The 15,652-nt window shown below is 53.5% G+C and overlaps 2 protein-coding genes across 7 annotated transcripts in view; one reads left to right on the top strand and one right to left on the bottom strand.

Annotated features, from left to right (window-relative positions):
* Window positions 1-8,159, top strand: part of NCOA5 (nuclear receptor coactivator 5) — a 30,496-nt gene extending 22,337 nt beyond the window's left edge. For 4 of the 5 annotated variants that reach the window (XM_032350477.1, XM_032350480.1, XM_032350478.1 and 1 more), the window contains 5 exons: window positions 528-664; window positions 1,853-1,979; window positions 3,821-4,020; window positions 5,390-5,710; window positions 6,168-8,159. In XM_032350477.1, coding sequence (XP_032206368.1) covers window positions 528-664; window positions 1,853-1,979; window positions 3,821-4,020; window positions 5,390-5,710; window positions 6,168-6,757 — 1,375 coding nt within the window. In that variant the 3' untranslated portion in view covers window positions 6,758-8,159. Of the gene's footprint in view, window positions 1-527; window positions 665-1,852; window positions 1,980-3,820; window positions 4,021-5,389; window positions 5,734-6,167 lie in introns of all 5 variants that reach the window. The other variant, XM_032350481.1, reaches the window with a different exon arrangement.
* A 2,433-nt stretch (window positions 8,160-10,592) lies between these two features.
* Window positions 10,593-15,652, bottom strand: part of SLC12A5 (solute carrier family 12 member 5) — a 35,911-nt gene continuing 30,851 nt past the window's right edge. For both annotated transcript variants that reach the window (XM_032350483.1, XM_032350484.1), the window contains exons 19-26: window positions 15,352-15,521; window positions 14,861-14,992; window positions 13,900-14,007; window positions 12,733-12,855; window positions 12,441-12,640; window positions 12,082-12,096; window positions 11,697-11,830; window positions 10,593-11,461 (exon numbers count right to left, since the gene is read on the bottom strand). In XM_032350483.1, the coding sequence (XP_032206374.1) occupies window positions 11,370-11,461; window positions 11,697-11,830; window positions 12,082-12,096; window positions 12,441-12,640; window positions 12,733-12,855; window positions 13,900-14,007; window positions 14,861-14,992; window positions 15,352-15,521 (974 nt within the window). In that variant the 3' untranslated portion in view covers window positions 10,593-11,369. The remainder of the gene's footprint in view (window positions 11,462-11,696; window positions 11,831-12,081; window positions 12,097-12,440; window positions 12,641-12,732; window positions 12,856-13,899; window positions 14,008-14,860; window positions 14,993-15,351; window positions 15,522-15,652) is intronic.

Consider the following 15,652-nt stretch of genomic DNA (forward strand, 5'->3'; position numbering starts at 1 on the left):
CATAATACTAAAGAATGTAATCCAGACGACACAAAAGAACAAATACTGTATGATCCCACCGACATGAAATACCCAGAGAGAGCAAATTCATGGAGACAGAAAATAGATTAGTGGTTACAGGGATGGGAAGTGAAGAGTTTCTGCTTAGTGCGTACAGAGTTTCTGTTCTGAGTGTTCTGCTCAAGGTGATGAGAAATTTATCTGTGTATTTACATGAAATACATGTCTGTATGTATTATAAAATTAATATCAGTAGTTATTCAATTATTTTGCATTTACTTTAAGCCAGGGACTATTCTGAGAGTTTCTGTACATCCTCCCAGGCATTTGCAAAGCAGGTTAACACAGTCACAGCCACAGAGCTCATGAGCAGTGAGTCTCAGACACAGACCTCATTTGTCTAATCCCAAAGTGCTGCCTTACTATGCCTCTTCCTCACAGAGGAGTGGGTGTTGAAGAATTCTCTCTATCTGAGTTTTGCAGCATAGGTGAGTTTTAACTTTGTGCAAATTTGTTCCGCTTTTCAGGAGAGAGAGCTCTTATGACCGATACCTGCGAATGGACGACTATTGCCGGAGGAAGGACGACGCTTACTTTGACCGCTACAGAGAGAGCTTTGATGGACGAGGCCCTCCGGGCCCAGAAAGTCAGTCTCGTGCAAAAGGTAAAGCAGCAGTTTATTTCTGTTACTGGTGAGACACTGGACAAATGGAACAGGAAACGAATAACTGACTGGAAAGGGACTGATGTCTTGGCGAAGCAGTCCACAGAAAGGAGAAATGCAAATATCCTGCTAATATGTAGGGAACGTACAGCTGAAAATAATTTATAAAATGCAAATCAGTGCCGCCATCCGGTTTAGTCATGTAACAAGAAGAAATGAATATGGGATTCCAGCAGGAAGAAATGAACAAAAGATTAGAGCTAAAGAGGGTTAAGTGTTTGCTTTTTGCCAATTAGCAAAATAACTACAACTGTTTGCACTGCCTGTGCATCATGTGGGGTTTTTTATTTATGATTTTTATCTAAAAGCATCTCTTTTTTAGGTAAGGACAAACATGGTTTTTCTTTTTCTTTTTTTAAAGATTTATTTTATTTATTTATTTATTTGACAGAGGGAGATCACAAGTAGGCAGAATAGCAGGCAGAGAGAGGGGGAAGCAGGCTCCCCGCTGAGCAGAAAGCCCGATGTGGGGCTCCATCCCAGGACCCTGAGATCATGACCTGAGCTGAAGGCAGAGGCTTAACCCACTGAGCCACCCAGGTGCCCCCAAACATGTTTTTTCAAAGCCTCATGTTTCATAATACATCTTTAAAGATTTTTTAATTATTTCATAGTTGAATTTAAAAGCTCTTTTAATTTGTAATAAAACTTTACTGCATGATTTTTTTTTTTTTACAGAAAAAATTACAAATACCTGTCAATAAGGGTCTTAAATAATTGTCCCCAAAATGCAAATCAAAATAATACCATCTTTTACCTGTTAAGTTGGCAGGAATTTTCAGAAGTGGCAATTCCCAGTGTTGACTAAGATGTGAAGAAATAGCACTTGGGTGATCCACCCCTCTGAGGGGATAAGTTGGTAACAGCCTCTCTAGAGTAACAGCCTTGGTGTAGTGTGTATCAGATGACACATTAAAAATGACCATGCCCTCTAATCGAGCAATTCCATTTCAGTGAATTTATAATAGTAAGGAACAATTACACTGGCTGTTTTTAGGAGGTAGACCAGAGTGTGTTTATGTTACGACCTTGTCCTACAAGTAGTTTGGGATTCACAGTAAGCCTTGTGACTTATTTTTATAGAAAGTCACAGTTCATATTTCAGTTTGCCTTGTTGGTGTCTTACAGAGCGTTTGAAACGTGAGGAAAGGCGTAGAGAAGAACTTTATCGTCAATATTTTGAGGAAATCCAGAGACGTTTCGATGCCGAGAGGCCTGTTGATTGTTCTGTGATTGTGGTCAACAAGCAGACTAAGTAAGAATCCTTTGGTTCTTTCTCCTGAGTAAGGAGAAACGTCAGAAGAGAAATTAAGACGTCCTTTGACAGCTGTACCCACTGGATTTGGGCTGTATATTCCAGCATTGCTCCCCTCTGTTTAGCCAGAGTTTGGTCTGTCAGTTGTAGCTTGACAAAAAAGCCATTGCAAACGGTCTTAGGCCCCAAAGGGAAATTTTTAGTTCGCTTGACGGGGACCTTTGGGTATGGCCGCATCCAGGATCAAACCATGTCATCAGAACTTAGTCTCTTTGTTGCCGTCATTCTCAGACATGCTTTCTACTTGAAAACGCAGAAGGGTGCTGACCCTAGACATTTATCTTTGTAGCAGAAGCTTCTTTCCCAGTGCTTCCACCTAAAAGCCTGGAACTATTTCTCACTGGGCTGACCTAGCTTACTCTCCCATCCGTGAGCTAGCAGTGCTGGGATACTTTGATTGACCAGGGCTAGATTATGTGCCCATTCCTAGAGCTGAAGGTAGAATTAGGTCTGTGGAATCATGTGGACTCAGTAGAAGGGTACATTCCCAAAAGGAAATTGGAGAGGGAGGGAATATATGTTGGTCATGCAAAGCAGCAGATGCCCCCTTCATGGAAAAACCCTGAATCCCAAGTGCTTTGAGAGGTGCATGTCTCTGCATTTGTCAGCCAAACCTTCTTTGTGAAGGTTTGTGATCTTGCAGAACTCTTAAGAGACCATTCCGGCCAATCCAGAGTTCATGGTACCTTTTCACACGCCTCTTTTTCACATTATTTCCTGAAGAGACTGAGCAGAGAGGCAGAAGGGAGCATCGCAGCTTGCAGGCTTTGGCACTAGCTATGTTCCCTTTCCCCAGGTGGTTAGTAAATAACTTCATGTGTTTTCTAGCAGTTTGGGGTTAAAGAGCTAATTTCAAGGCAGAGACTAGGGAAATAGGTGTTGAGACACCAAGCAGCAGGCAGAGTTCCCAGGCTCTGGGCTGCCTTTGTTTAGAGGTAGATGCTGCTTTGACTGTAGATAGCTTTTTTTTCTTCTCCTCGACACATGGTAATAGCTGTCATTTTCTGAGTACCTACGCTACCACCCCTTGCTAGGCGCTTTACTTAAATTATTTTTAATCTTCACACTCATCGTATTACATGTATATTCATTCAGCTCCTCTTAAATACATGGTGAGGCTCGCTACTGGGTCTGTAATGGTCCGCTTACACACAGGGCCCCTTCCTGTTGTCGAGCTTGACGACCTAGTCAGGCAGATGACAAAAAATGGATGTATTGGGCGATGAGCCCTAGGAGAAGAAATACATCAAGGATCTAATTTAGATTGGAAGGAAAGTCAGGGGAGTGACATGAAGCCAGCCATATTGTTCCTGTTTAATTGGTAAAGAAACAAGTTTGTGAGAGGTTAAGGGATTTGCTTAAATCTTAACAACTCTGTAAGTCAGTTAAGGCTGGGATTCAGATTTATCTTTGTAACATTAAAGCCCATTTTTCCCCATTATATTATGTAGCCGCCCCAAAGACAGACACCTGCCTCAAGTCTTGGGCAGCAGGATGGTGTTTAAGGAAGGACCACTGGACTACAGGGACCCAGAGAAGCACCTGCGTACTAAGTACTGCACTAATGGCAACTTGTGTGTGACCATTCTGAGCTAGTTCACAACTGTTCTGAACTAGTGTAAGGGAAGGAATTGGTCTAGATTCTTGAAGAGGGTTCTGGGGAGGCACTGGATACACTAAGATTTGAACTCCCCTTCGGAGCACACACTGCTGACAGGTGCAGCAGCTACACACCGTGGGTGCTCAGGCAGGCCTCACCTGGATCCTGTTTGTTTCTGCAGAGATTATGCTGAATCTGTGGGCCGGAAGGTACGAGACCTGGGCATGGTAGTGGACTTGATCTTCCTCAACACAGAGGTGTCACTGTCCCAAGCCTTGGAGGATGTTAGCAGGGGTGGGTCTCCTTTTGCGATCGTCATCACCCAGCAACACCAGATTCACCGCTCCTGCACAGTCAACATCATGTTTGGAACCCCTCAAGGTACGGAAGCCGCAGTGGGTTGGATTTCCAGAGGTAGTCACTAGTCATTGATTCTTTCATGTCTCACGCACAAGAAGCGGGTTTTGACCACATGACTGGTAGGTCAGCTCAAATATGGCAGGGCCCTTTTATAAGTCCACTCGAGGAGACCTGCACGGCCACATTCTCGTCTGATACTCTCTCAGTGGATACAGTTTTGCATGGATACAGTTCTGGGCCTGCTATAGAGAAGACATATTTAGCCCATAGGTAGAGACAGTGGGATCCCAGCAAATGTTTAACAGCTAGTTCTGGGGAGCGGGCAGGAGGCAGTGTGATGTACAGTATTTGCTGATCTCCATGATGTAAATGCTCCCACTGTGTCCTGTTTCAAGCCACCAACGTGAAGTCACTTCAGAAGAGTGGCGCACCGTCAGCTCTCGTCCGTGAGAGCAGGCACTGCTGCGTCTCTGGTGCAGGCTGCTCTGAGTGCAGCAGAACCCTTCCTTGCTTTTACCAGGCCTCGCAGTAAGGGGCAGAGGACAGAACAGGTGATGAGGATGCTACCTGCGAGTGTGCTGGAGAAGTAGAAGGGGCAGGAGAGCAGGGAGGAGGCCGCAGAAGTCCTCAAAGCCCTTCCCTGAAGTCGCTTTTATTTAGCATTTCGCACTCAGAATGTTGGGTCTCAGCCAACTGATGTCCTTGTCATTGCTCCTCCGGTGGGGCCTTTTCCCTTTTCCCGCCACACACGGAATCTCTTTGCCTGACAGGTCATACGCATAACCGTGAAGTATGTAAGGCTCTCCGCCAGGTCACTCGGTCATTTGTCCCTCTGAGGACTAGTTCTCAAGATGCGGGAGGACATTTATGTAAAGTTCTGAGGCTTCTCACCACCCTGTAATTCACGTTGCCCGTGGATGAGGAGAGGAGGTTGTTCAGGGTTACATTTGATCTTAATCCATGACCTTTGAACTGATGAATTCAAAAACAGTAGGCCGGCTCCATCCGGAGCATCACAGGGGAGAGCCAGGCTTTACAGAAGCCCTTTTTTTGGCCCCCCACAGCCGGTCTCCCGTGCTTATTCCCTATGTGGTCTTTTTGAATCTGTAGGAGACTGTCGTGTTTCTTTGATTTTTGCTACCAGTCTGTGTGATCTAGGAATTCCCCCGAAGAACCAGCTCTGCAGAAGGTGTGTGTTCCCCACCAAAGAAATCTATTCACTTTTCTTCCCAGCCTTCATTTCCTTTCCCCCTGCTCCCCATCCCAAGACTTTTTGTCACCAAAGTGGTTTTCTTGCTGGTTTGAGGTTAGGAAAGGCCTGGTAGACTCCAGCAGGTAGACACTCAGGTGTATTAGGGGAGAAAATAACTCCTGCCGTTGTCTCCTACAGAGCATCGCAACATGCCCCAGGCAGACGCCATGGTGCTGGTGGCCAGAAATTATGAGCGCTACAAGAACGAGTGTCGGGAGAAGGAACGTGAGGAGATTGCCAGACAGGCAGCCAAGATGGCCGATGAGGCCATTCTGCAAGAAAGGGAGCGCGGGGGTCCCGAGGAAGGAGTGCGCGGGGGGCACCCTCCGGCCATCCAAAGCCTCCTCAACCTGCTGGCAGATAATCGGTACCTCACTGCGGAGGAGACCGACAAGATCATCAACTACCTGCGAGAGCGGAAGGAGCGCCTTATGAGGAGCAGCACCGACTCTCTGCCTGGTGAGCTACGTGGCAGGGCCGAGGTGAAGTTCTGACTCTGCATTTCTCTAACCCCCAGGCTCTGTTGGGAGGGTGGCAGGCCCCACTCTTTGGGGAGGGTAAGGGGAGTGAGCCCATGCCCTGGGTTCTCCCATGGGCTGTCCTTACTGATGTAATGATAACTTAAGATTTGGGTACTGAATTTCAGTCCCTGTAGTGAATGTGGTGACCGGTGGGCTAGGATTGCTGGCCACCTGGTAACCGAGTGGGATGCCCTTTTGTCCTTAAGTCCTCTGGGGCACCTGAGCTGTTTCCTGGAGACAGCACATACCATGAAGTAGCCCCTTGGGGAAAGTGATGTTATAGTCTGTGTGTTACGTGATTGATGTGATCAGTGATTATTGTTCGTCCCTGGCTGCTAAGCCGCCTGCCCAGGGAGGGTACTTTCAACTGGATACCTCCTCCTTCTGTCTTTTAGGCCCGATTTCCCGCCAACCACTCGGGGCGACCTCGGGTCCCTCGCTGAAGACACAGCCAAGCTCCCAACCGCTCCAGAGCGGCCAAGTGCTCCCCTCTGCTACACCCAGTCCAGCTGTACCCCCCACCTCCCAGCAGGAGCTTCAGGCCAAAATCCTCAGCCTCTTCAATAGTGGCACGGTTGTGGCCAATAGCGGCTCTGCATCCCCCTCAGTCGTTGCCGGAAACACCCAGAACCAGAATTTTTCCACAGGAGTGAACAGCCAGCCTCAGCAAAGATCACAGGCCTCTGGCAATCAGCCTCCAAACATTTTGGGACAGGCAGGATCTGCTCGGAACATGGGCCCCAGGCCTGGGGCTCCTTCCCAAGGGCTCTTTGGCCAACCTTCCAGTCGCCTGGCACCTGCCAGCAACATGGCTAGCCAGAGGCCCGTGTCTTCCACAGGTATCAACTTTGACAATCCAAGTGTACAGAAGGCTCTGGACACTCTGATCCAGAGTGGCCCTGCTCTCTCCCACCTGGTTAGCCAAACCACAGCACAGGTGGGGCGACCCCCGGCCCCGATGGGATCTTACCAGAGGCATTACTGAGGCTCAATCTCTCAACTACCCCCAGTCCCTTCATCCCCTGGCCTCCCACCTACTGCGTTCAAATAGAGTTATTTGGAGGATGTTTTCTGCGCCTCTCCAGGTCTACATCGAATGTTTCTACCACCTGCTCTCACTTCTGCCCGAGGCTGTGTTGCTTATTCCTTCCAGAGTCAGAGTTTATACTGTATTTGGGGGTGTATCTTTTTTTGTTGTTTTTGTTTTTTGTTTTGTAGAAAATAAATATTGGGGTCACTTGGGCAGTATAGGTGTCTGGGCTCAGTTTATATGTCATGGGTTTCTCTGGTCTCTCTGTCCACTGATTCGAAGGTTGCGGTGGGGGGGAGGTGGCAGGAGGAAGCCGAGCCCGATCGGCTGAGATCGGAATGGCGCTTTCATGTCATTCGCCACCGCCTTTGTTCATTTTGAATCTGCCAGGGTTTAACAGCTTTGCGCAGGCCGACCAGATCTCAAGCTCCTGTCTGCAGCTCCTGCCTAAGGTTGCAGAGGACCAGCCTGGGCTTGGCCAGCACAGCACTGTCCTTGTGCCCCCATCCCATGTGTGTGGGGTCTGCTTGAGGACTCACTGACCAGCTGCCCTGGAGTTGCTGAGAAGTGTCCGTGGCAGCCACAGAAGCAGGCGCTTTTCTACATCATCCGGGGTTGTGGGTTTAGAGTTTTCTTTTTGTTTTCTTTTTGTTTTTTTTTCTTTTTTTTTCTTCACTTCATTGGAGGCTCTCCAGTGAGCTGAACAACTCCCATCACCAGCAGTTCAACAAGAACTGTGAATCTGGACCCTGACCACTCTCACCCCCTTTAACATTTCTGTCAGCCTCTCCCTCTCCAGTGCTAGTTTCATGGAGGTTCTGAGAAGGCAGCTCTAGACTCTGGCAGGGAACACCCTTTTTTTCTCCCCCCAGTGATTGTTTTGAGCTTTTGGCTCAGAAATCAGGTTCTTATTTTCATCTGGATTCTTGTTCTGTTTTCTGAGCAGCAGGAAGTAGGGACCATTTTGATGTCAGACTTTTGGTAGCTGGACATGTCCTTAACACAGGTGGCTGTTCCTAACTTTTGAGCCAGAGTGAAACTATTAGGAGGGAGAACTTCTGGCTGCTGCTCTAACTGGAGCCCAAGCAAGCTGCCCTCTCCCTAGGGATGGTGCTCATTAGAGCCCTGTGGATCACAGCCTCAAGGGGCCCCTGGCGGGGTGAGGGAGAGCAGTGACTTCAGCTGAGTCCCTGCCAGTGGCTGAGTAAACAAATGATTTCAAAAATTCAAGGTCCCCAGGTGGCAGCGTTTTATGTTCTGACATGTTTGTGTTATAGAGTGTTTTTTTTCCTCTTTGGAATTCTGTGTTGTTAATAAGATGAGATGATTACTTTTTAATTAAAATGAAAAAGTAAAACCTGTGTTGTCTTTTTGGGGCGTTCTGTCTGCAGGGGCATTCCCTCCCAAAGTCAGAAGGTGAAGGTCCCTGATAGAGCCCTAGCTGCTTTGGGTCTGGCGTGAGGTCTGCCCCTCTGGTCCTCCTCCTGTGATCAGGCCTGAAGACCTCCTAAGCCTGGGCTGTCCTCATGCATCCCACCTACTTAGAAGCTTTAATAACATTCCAGAGCTACAGCCTATTGGCTAATGATGATGTGTTAAACATCCGTGTTGGTGTGGCAGCAGGCTTGTCCTCAACTCTAGGAAAGGAAAACAGACCCCTGAGGAGGCCCTTGCTGGCCAGTGGAGCAGGGCACCCTCCTGTTTTGATTCCGTTCAGTGGCCACCCTCTGTTCTGTCCATTATATGTGAGGAGTTGGCAGAACCATAGAGTCCTAGAGGCCGTGGGAGCCCAGAAGGGCATTCAGTAGCCCCACCGAGAGACCCTGGGGCAGGTGTGGTGAAGTGACTGGCACTAGGCCTCCGTGGCCTGGGGATAGCACTGAGCCTGACCTGCCTAGTGCTTGCCTTCAAGGGATGTTGACAGTGCTCTCCAGGACAGGGCCCCACAGCCATCAGAACACAGACCAGGCCACCAGACCTGGAAGACCAGACCAGCCCCCTTCTGCCAGTGACAGGGTTTGATGATGCCGGGCTCCCAAAGAGCCACCTTGAGTGCCCCCCTTCCCACCTACTCACTCTTCCCTCTTGGGTGTCCAAACAGCACGCCTCAGGCTGTGAAGGGTATAATAAAATTATTTTTATTGCATTTTGTGCAGACGGGAGTCTAAAAAATACAGTAAAAGCTGTAAAGCATTAAATGGGAGCATTCAACAATAAAGGAAAGAACCAACGCGCTCCTTTCCGTATTGGCACAAAGAACACAAGATCAATACTGAGGCAGAATGCGGAATACTGAAACACACTGAAAATTAAAGGCAGGCCTAATAATAGTAATAAATAATCTTGATTTGGTTTGCAACCTCTCCTATTTACAAGGGTTTTCAACTTCATTGCATTGCCCTGCACATAGATCGTCTAAAACAAAAGCAACACTAGTTATCACTACAAGGCTATTGAAATATTGCACTCAGAATAAAAGTCACTTGAATGGACATGAAACATCTAGCTACAATGATTATAAAGATAATTTGATGAATGACTTGTGATAACATTCATAACAAATATTGCACATGTAGCACAGAAAAGTTGGGTTTTGTTGTGGGATGTTTGTCTTCCTCAACGGAAACTTTGCTCTTGCCAACCGGACATTCTGGGCCCAGATAGTGCAACTTTGGTTCCCTAATTGGTGTTGATACAGACCCCTTCCTCTTCTGCCCAGCCCACCACTTAGCCTAGGATGTTCAGAACACCCAGAGCCTAGGCCCAGCTGTGGTTCTCAGAGGGTGGTGTTTAGGAAGATGCAGGGGGTCAGGTGCGGGCTGGGGCTGGTGTCTTAATACTTCCAGCTTTCTGAAGAGTCTATCTGGCCCCCTCACCAAATCTCAGAGGGCTTGGCCTAACAGGCTGACTTCCAGACCTACCTCCAGCCACACCTGACCCAGTCTATAGATGGCAACAGCTCCAGCTCTCTGCCTTGGGCTCAAAGGGAAGGAGGTGGTGAGGTCAGGAGTACCCAGTAGCCCCAGCTCTGTCTGGGAGGTGGGCAGGGTGTCTAACTAGGTGCAAATGTCAGGGCCCTGGGGCTGGAGGTACTGAACCCAGAGGGCGCTGGAACGAGCATGCAGTGCCTATCCCCCTTAGTAACGTGCCCTGGGGGAAGGGAACCCGCCCAATGCGCCTTCTCTAGGGATAGAGGGCGCCTCTGACCGGGCTGCTTGGAGCAAAAGCGCCAAAGATTGGAGTTGGAGAAGCCAAAGGCTTTGGGTCCTAATTGGAGGAGGGCAGAGAGGCGCTAAGAACAAAGCACATGGCAACCCCAGCCCTCCCCCAGGCCCAGGTGTCTGGGAGACGCAACTAGAGGCCGCTGCTGGGCAGCGAGGCCGGGCCCCGGGACGCGGAGAGGGCGACTGGGTCCTCGAGGCCGGAGCTGCCGGATGGGGACAGGAGAGGGTACATCAGGGGCAGCGCTGGAGCCTCCCCGGTGGGTCTGGCCCCTAAACCCAAATCGCCCCCCTTCCTCCCTCGCCTGTCCCAGGGACGCAACTCCGGGGAGGGGACGCCGTCCAGCTCCCCAGCTTCAGTCTTTGGCGAGGAGCCATGGAATAGGGGGAGCAGGCGACAAGCCGACGAGGAGAGACGCCTGCTACCCCAGCGAAGGCACGGGGGCGGGGCTTCCTCGGTCTCTCCCCATCCCCGAGGAGCCCCTCCCCTGCCCTGGAGCCTGCACGCCTGGAGCCTAGAGGAGGCCACGCGCTTCCCCGCAGCCGCTGGGAGGTGGATCCAGGAAAAGCCGGACACTGGTCTCACCCCATCTCCGAAAAGAGCTCGTGGAAAGGGTCGGAAGCCAGGGGCGCGCGGGAAGGGCGAGGAGGCGAGAGCGGGGCGAGGGTGCCGAGGGGCCAGGACCGCGACCCTCGCCTAAGCCGAAAGCACTTCTGCTCCCAAACTCTCGGACGTCCGGGAAAACCCAGCCTCCCCGAGGCCGCCGCCTCCCCCGGGCGCCCCAGCGGGAGAGCTCGACAGTGGCGAGCAGAGAAGTCCGTTGCGCTTCTAGTCACAGAAATATGGGGACGTTAAAAATACACGCGATGTCTCCTGTACACTATGTATAGGCGCGGCCCCGCGCGGGGGGGCGGCGGATCCGGCCGAGCGCGGCCTCCCCACCGCGCGCCCTCGGGACGCCGGGAGCCGGGCCCGCGCCGCGGCGCCGAGGACCGGGCGGGGCCGGGGAGAGGACCGGGCCGCGAGGCCCGCCGGGACTCCTCACGGCCCCGCGCCCCCCGCTCTCCGCGCCTCCCCGGCCTTATTGCAGCGTCTCCTCCCGCGGGGCTAGGCCGGGCCCGCGGAGCAACGCGCCGACGGGGCGCCCGGGCTCCGGCCTCCGCTTGGGGCGGTCCTCTCCGAGTCAGCCCCGAGCGGCGTGGCCTCCGGGCTTCAGGCAGCGGGGAAAGGGGCCAGGGCGCGGGCACAGGGTCTGTATGTAAACGGTGACAGCGGCGGGGGGCGCGGCGAGAGCTCCGGGGCCGCCGGCCGGGCGCGCTCGGGCCCGGGTGGCAGGTCCTGGCTCTCAGGAGTAGATGGTGATGACCTCGCGGCCACCGCCGCGGACCAGCATCACCCGGTCCAGGTGCTCGGTGAGGACCTCGAGGAACTCCATGTCTGAGCGCGGGTCAAGGAGAAAGACCGTCCCTTGCCCATCCACACCCCGCTCCCGGGTGGAATGGGGGTTGCGATCGGCGCCAGGGACCCCTGGGCCCTGGAACCGTCCGGCTCCCAGGTAATGAAGCAGGACCGGGCTCAGCTCTTCCATCCCAGGGCTAGGACCCCGGCCCCCTGACGTCCGCCTCGAGCCCCCGCCCCGCACCCCCCACCCCCCACGTTAGGTCCAGGATACAATTTTCATCACCGTTGCGGTTGCGTGGAGGTCCCGGCATGTTGAGCAAAACCAGCTTGGCCTCCCGGGATTTCTTCACGATGACCTCGTTCAGCCGCACGGCGGTGTGCATGCGCCGCACGTTGGACTGGTTCCTGGGGTGGGGGGGTGGGGGGGCAGAGGCGAGGAGAGCCCGTGAGCTGGAACTGGGAAAGCTGGACCCACGGCCCTCCCAGCCTCGGGGGCCCTGGGCCGCTGGCACCAGGTCAACCCCAGGCCTCTCCAGACGGGGCTATTCAGAGACCCCAAAGGCCAGGACCACGAACTGAGGGTTCATGATAAGAGTCAGGAGAGCAGGGACCCTGGCAACCCAGAAGAGAGAATAAAAAAGTCTTGAAGCACTTACAAATTCTCCCACTCCCTTCAGGAAACACAGGAGAAGCAAAGAGAAGAACAAGAGAAAGGTCAGAAGGAGAGACTGAGAACTTGAGCCATCATCACCCCTTACCCTTCCCCAGGGACGCCCACCCCCACCCACCCCGCAGTAGGTACTGCCCCCACCCCCCACACACACCCCCTTCACTCCGCCTGGGAGTACTGATCCTCACTAATCAGCGCAACCCCCCAGTTCTCAGATGGGGAACCCAGACAAGGTTTGGGCTGGGTCTTCCGACCAGGACCTCCTCTGCTCCTTTGCTCTGCCATGGGGAGTAAAGACCCTGTAGGTTCCCCCAGCCCCCAGCCCCCAAGGCCCCAGGCCCCTACGGCTTCATGCTGAAGAAGTCCTTGATGCCCTCAGAGGAGACCGGACTGGGGCCCTTATTCTTCTCTGCTGCCGACTTGTCCTTGGTCCAGGTGAGATGCACCTTCTCTGGGTCTGCCTCGCCCTCCCCTTCGGGTTCCTCCCCTGGGGATGGAGAACTGCTGGGGCAGCTGGGAGCGCTCTGGTCATGGATCAGCTGCACCTGGGAGATGAATGAGGGGGCAGCATGGGACTCCTGTAGAGGCCAAAGCTTCTGCCCCGACTGGCTGGGGCGAGACCACCCCCGCCGCGCACCTCCTCCTCTGGCTTCTCCTCGCTGTCACCAGCTGTCTCTTCTGGGACGTTGAGGCGGAGCCGAGTGTTGGCTGGATTCTTTCTCCGGATGGAGCCCCGAGACTCATCTGTGATACTCTGGATCTAGAGAGTGACACGGGTTAGGACCAGCTCTACTCTCACTCAGCACCCGAGCCCTGCAAAGAGCTACGGCCAGAGCTGCTGCCCAGCCACAGACGCGCATGTTGGAAGCGGTACCAGTTCTTGGAATACTGCGGTGTGTCCTTGTCAAACAGCTACAGCCCTGCTCACCGGGCTGCTCCAACGCATTGGCAGAACACCCTCCAGCAACCAAAGGGTTAACGCTTGCCCCCGCCCCCACAGGGCTCTATCTTAGCTTAGAGCCCAGAGCCAGTTCTGAGTGGTCAGTGCCCTGGAGTGTTCATCCTTCCCAGCTCCCAGCGGCACCCACCACCCATTCCCCTGAGGGAATTAACCCATTAACCCCAATCTGAGAAATACATTACTCACACCTGGGAGACCGCCTCAACCGTGGTCTGTCACCCTCACCTACATGATCTGCCCCCCCATTCCCCAGGCACCCTGTCACCTGCCCCCGAGAGCTCTTCTGTCCCTGGTCCCAGAGTACCATCGTTCATTTCCCCCGAGGCGTCCACCCCCTGAGGTGCGGCTGTCCTCCGCACCGGGGACGAGTGGTCCCACAGTGCCTACACCTGGGCAGGCTGACACCCACACCCCACGGGAGACTCATTGTCATCGCCCCTGAGAACTCTGCAACCACACCCTCGGAGGTGAGCCCCAACTCCCACCATTAGCTGCATCCCCTATGGCCCATCTGGTGCCCGCTCTGGCAGGGTTTATCATGTGATCCCTCGTCCCCCCACACTCGCAGCCCGTGCCCCTGAGGAATCATTATCCATATATATTTAGCTTCCGCTGTTCTCCGTTGGGCCCCAGAAGTCACATACAGAGAGGGGGGCGTCTGTCACCCAGGCCAAAGCCCTTGGCATCCTGGCTGGCAGGCTTGGTAGGTGCAGCGAGGCGGGCTCACTCCAGGGGTTAGGCGGTGCCAGCGGCCCGGAGTGGGAGCCCTGGGCCCTCCCTGCCGTGCAGACCTAGACTGGGCAGCAGCTTGAGGCGCTCAGAGCCCTCTCAGGGCGAGCTCACCTCCCGCTCTCGCTCGTTCTTGGTTAAATGCATCTGTTTGAGGATCTGGGAACGCTGCTCCATCACCAGTGTCTTCTCGTAGGTGTAAGCTGAGATGTCGCTCTCGTGCTGTGGGCGGGCAGTGACGGGGGCAAGGGAGGAAAGCTTGAGTTCAGGGGCGAGGCCAAGGGAAGGGAGGCAGCCTCCTCTCCTTCCGCCAGCCTAGGGCTTCTCCATCTAATGACCTAGTTTAACCAATAGCTGTGGGAGGCAAGGACGAAGCATCGGGCAATGCTCCTTGAAGGCAATGCAGCTCGCTCCCTGCTCAGCCCGACGCAGGGCCAGGCGTATGAATGGGTGAATTAATGAATGAGTCGATTAATTAATTACCTGGGTGAATGGAGAAGGGGAAGACATTATTTCATAAAGGAACAGTGATGAATGAATACATATGTGGATGAATGGGTGGTTGAGTGAATGAACACATTAATGAACACAGAGGGACGGGCAGAGGGATAAATAAACAGGAGAAAGGACAGAGGAGAGGCTCTGGCCCGTAATCGCGAGGGGCGTGGACTCTGAAGCCCGCTTGCCGGGACGTGAATCCTGGCTCTGCCGCTTAGCTGTACTGTTGGGCAAATTACTTAACCTTCCTGTGCCTCGACTTCCTAATCTGTGAAATGAAAATGCCGATAGTTCTGTTTCACTGGTTGCTGTGAGAATATACGTAAAGTGTACGAGACAGCGCCTCGCATCTAATGGCACGGCTGTTCCTACAAAGGGAGGGAGGGACAGATGGACGGATGGAGGGACAGACTGGTTCTTGGGGGACTATGTGAGAGGCTAAGAGGTGGATAGGGTGGGGAGGAGATCCATTGTTGTAAGCTGAAGGATTTGGGGCTTGCCCTATTTGGTGCTGGGGCCAAGGGCAAAGAGGGCCAGGAAGGACTCCAAAACCTCCGGGCAGTTCCTGGGCACTCACCATCTCCACCACCTCGACCTCCGCGGTGATTCGTAAGTGGTACAGAAAGGTGGTCAGGTCCTTCTTCATCTGGATGCTATTGTCGTCCATCTGGGCCACCGTGAAGATACGCATCTTGCACTTCCGCCAGACCTGGAGGGGTGAGAGGGACCCAGAAAGGTCCAGCCCAGATGCAGTGAGGAGAGATCCAGAGCCCGAACCTAGAGAGGACCCTGTCCCTCGCCCTTCCCGCCCAACTTCCCTCGCCTATACGCAGACCCGAAATCATCTATCTCAGGGGTCACTGCCTACAAGAACTCCCTTAAGTAAGGGTCCCCCATTAAAGCATCCCTTGCGTGGGCCAAGCACTGCTCTCCTTTACAGGCAAGGACACCCCAGGAGGAGACACAATCAGTTCCCAGACAAGGCGGGGTGGTCAGCCCCCTTTCCCAGGAGCTCTCGGGGAGGAGCTCGCCTGGAGGCTTGAGCCCCGGAGCCACGCCCGCCCTCACCTTGTGGTGCCGCAGCAGGAAAGGCAAGAGCATGAGCATGCCGCCGTCGTGGACGATCCACCAGACGTCGATGCTGCCCTCCGAGAAGCGCTCAGGGTTCCCGGGGAACATGGACACGTTCTTGGTGACCAGCAGGGCCAGGTGACCAGCTGTGGTTTCCCGGACCAGCTCTGGGAAGGGCCAAGGAGAGGGCCAGATGGGAACACAGTGACCCTGGTCCCTTTCCAGCACCCACTGGCAGCCGCAGAGGCTCCTGGCACCCAGCGCCCCACCTCGCCCCCACCCCAGCCTTGGACGGAGT

Source organism: Mustela erminea, chromosome 7 (genome assembly GCF_009829155.1).
Source record: "Mustela erminea isolate mMusErm1 chromosome 7, mMusErm1.Pri, whole genome shotgun sequence".
Taxonomy (NCBI): domain Eukaryota; kingdom Metazoa; phylum Chordata; class Mammalia; order Carnivora; family Mustelidae; genus Mustela; species Mustela erminea.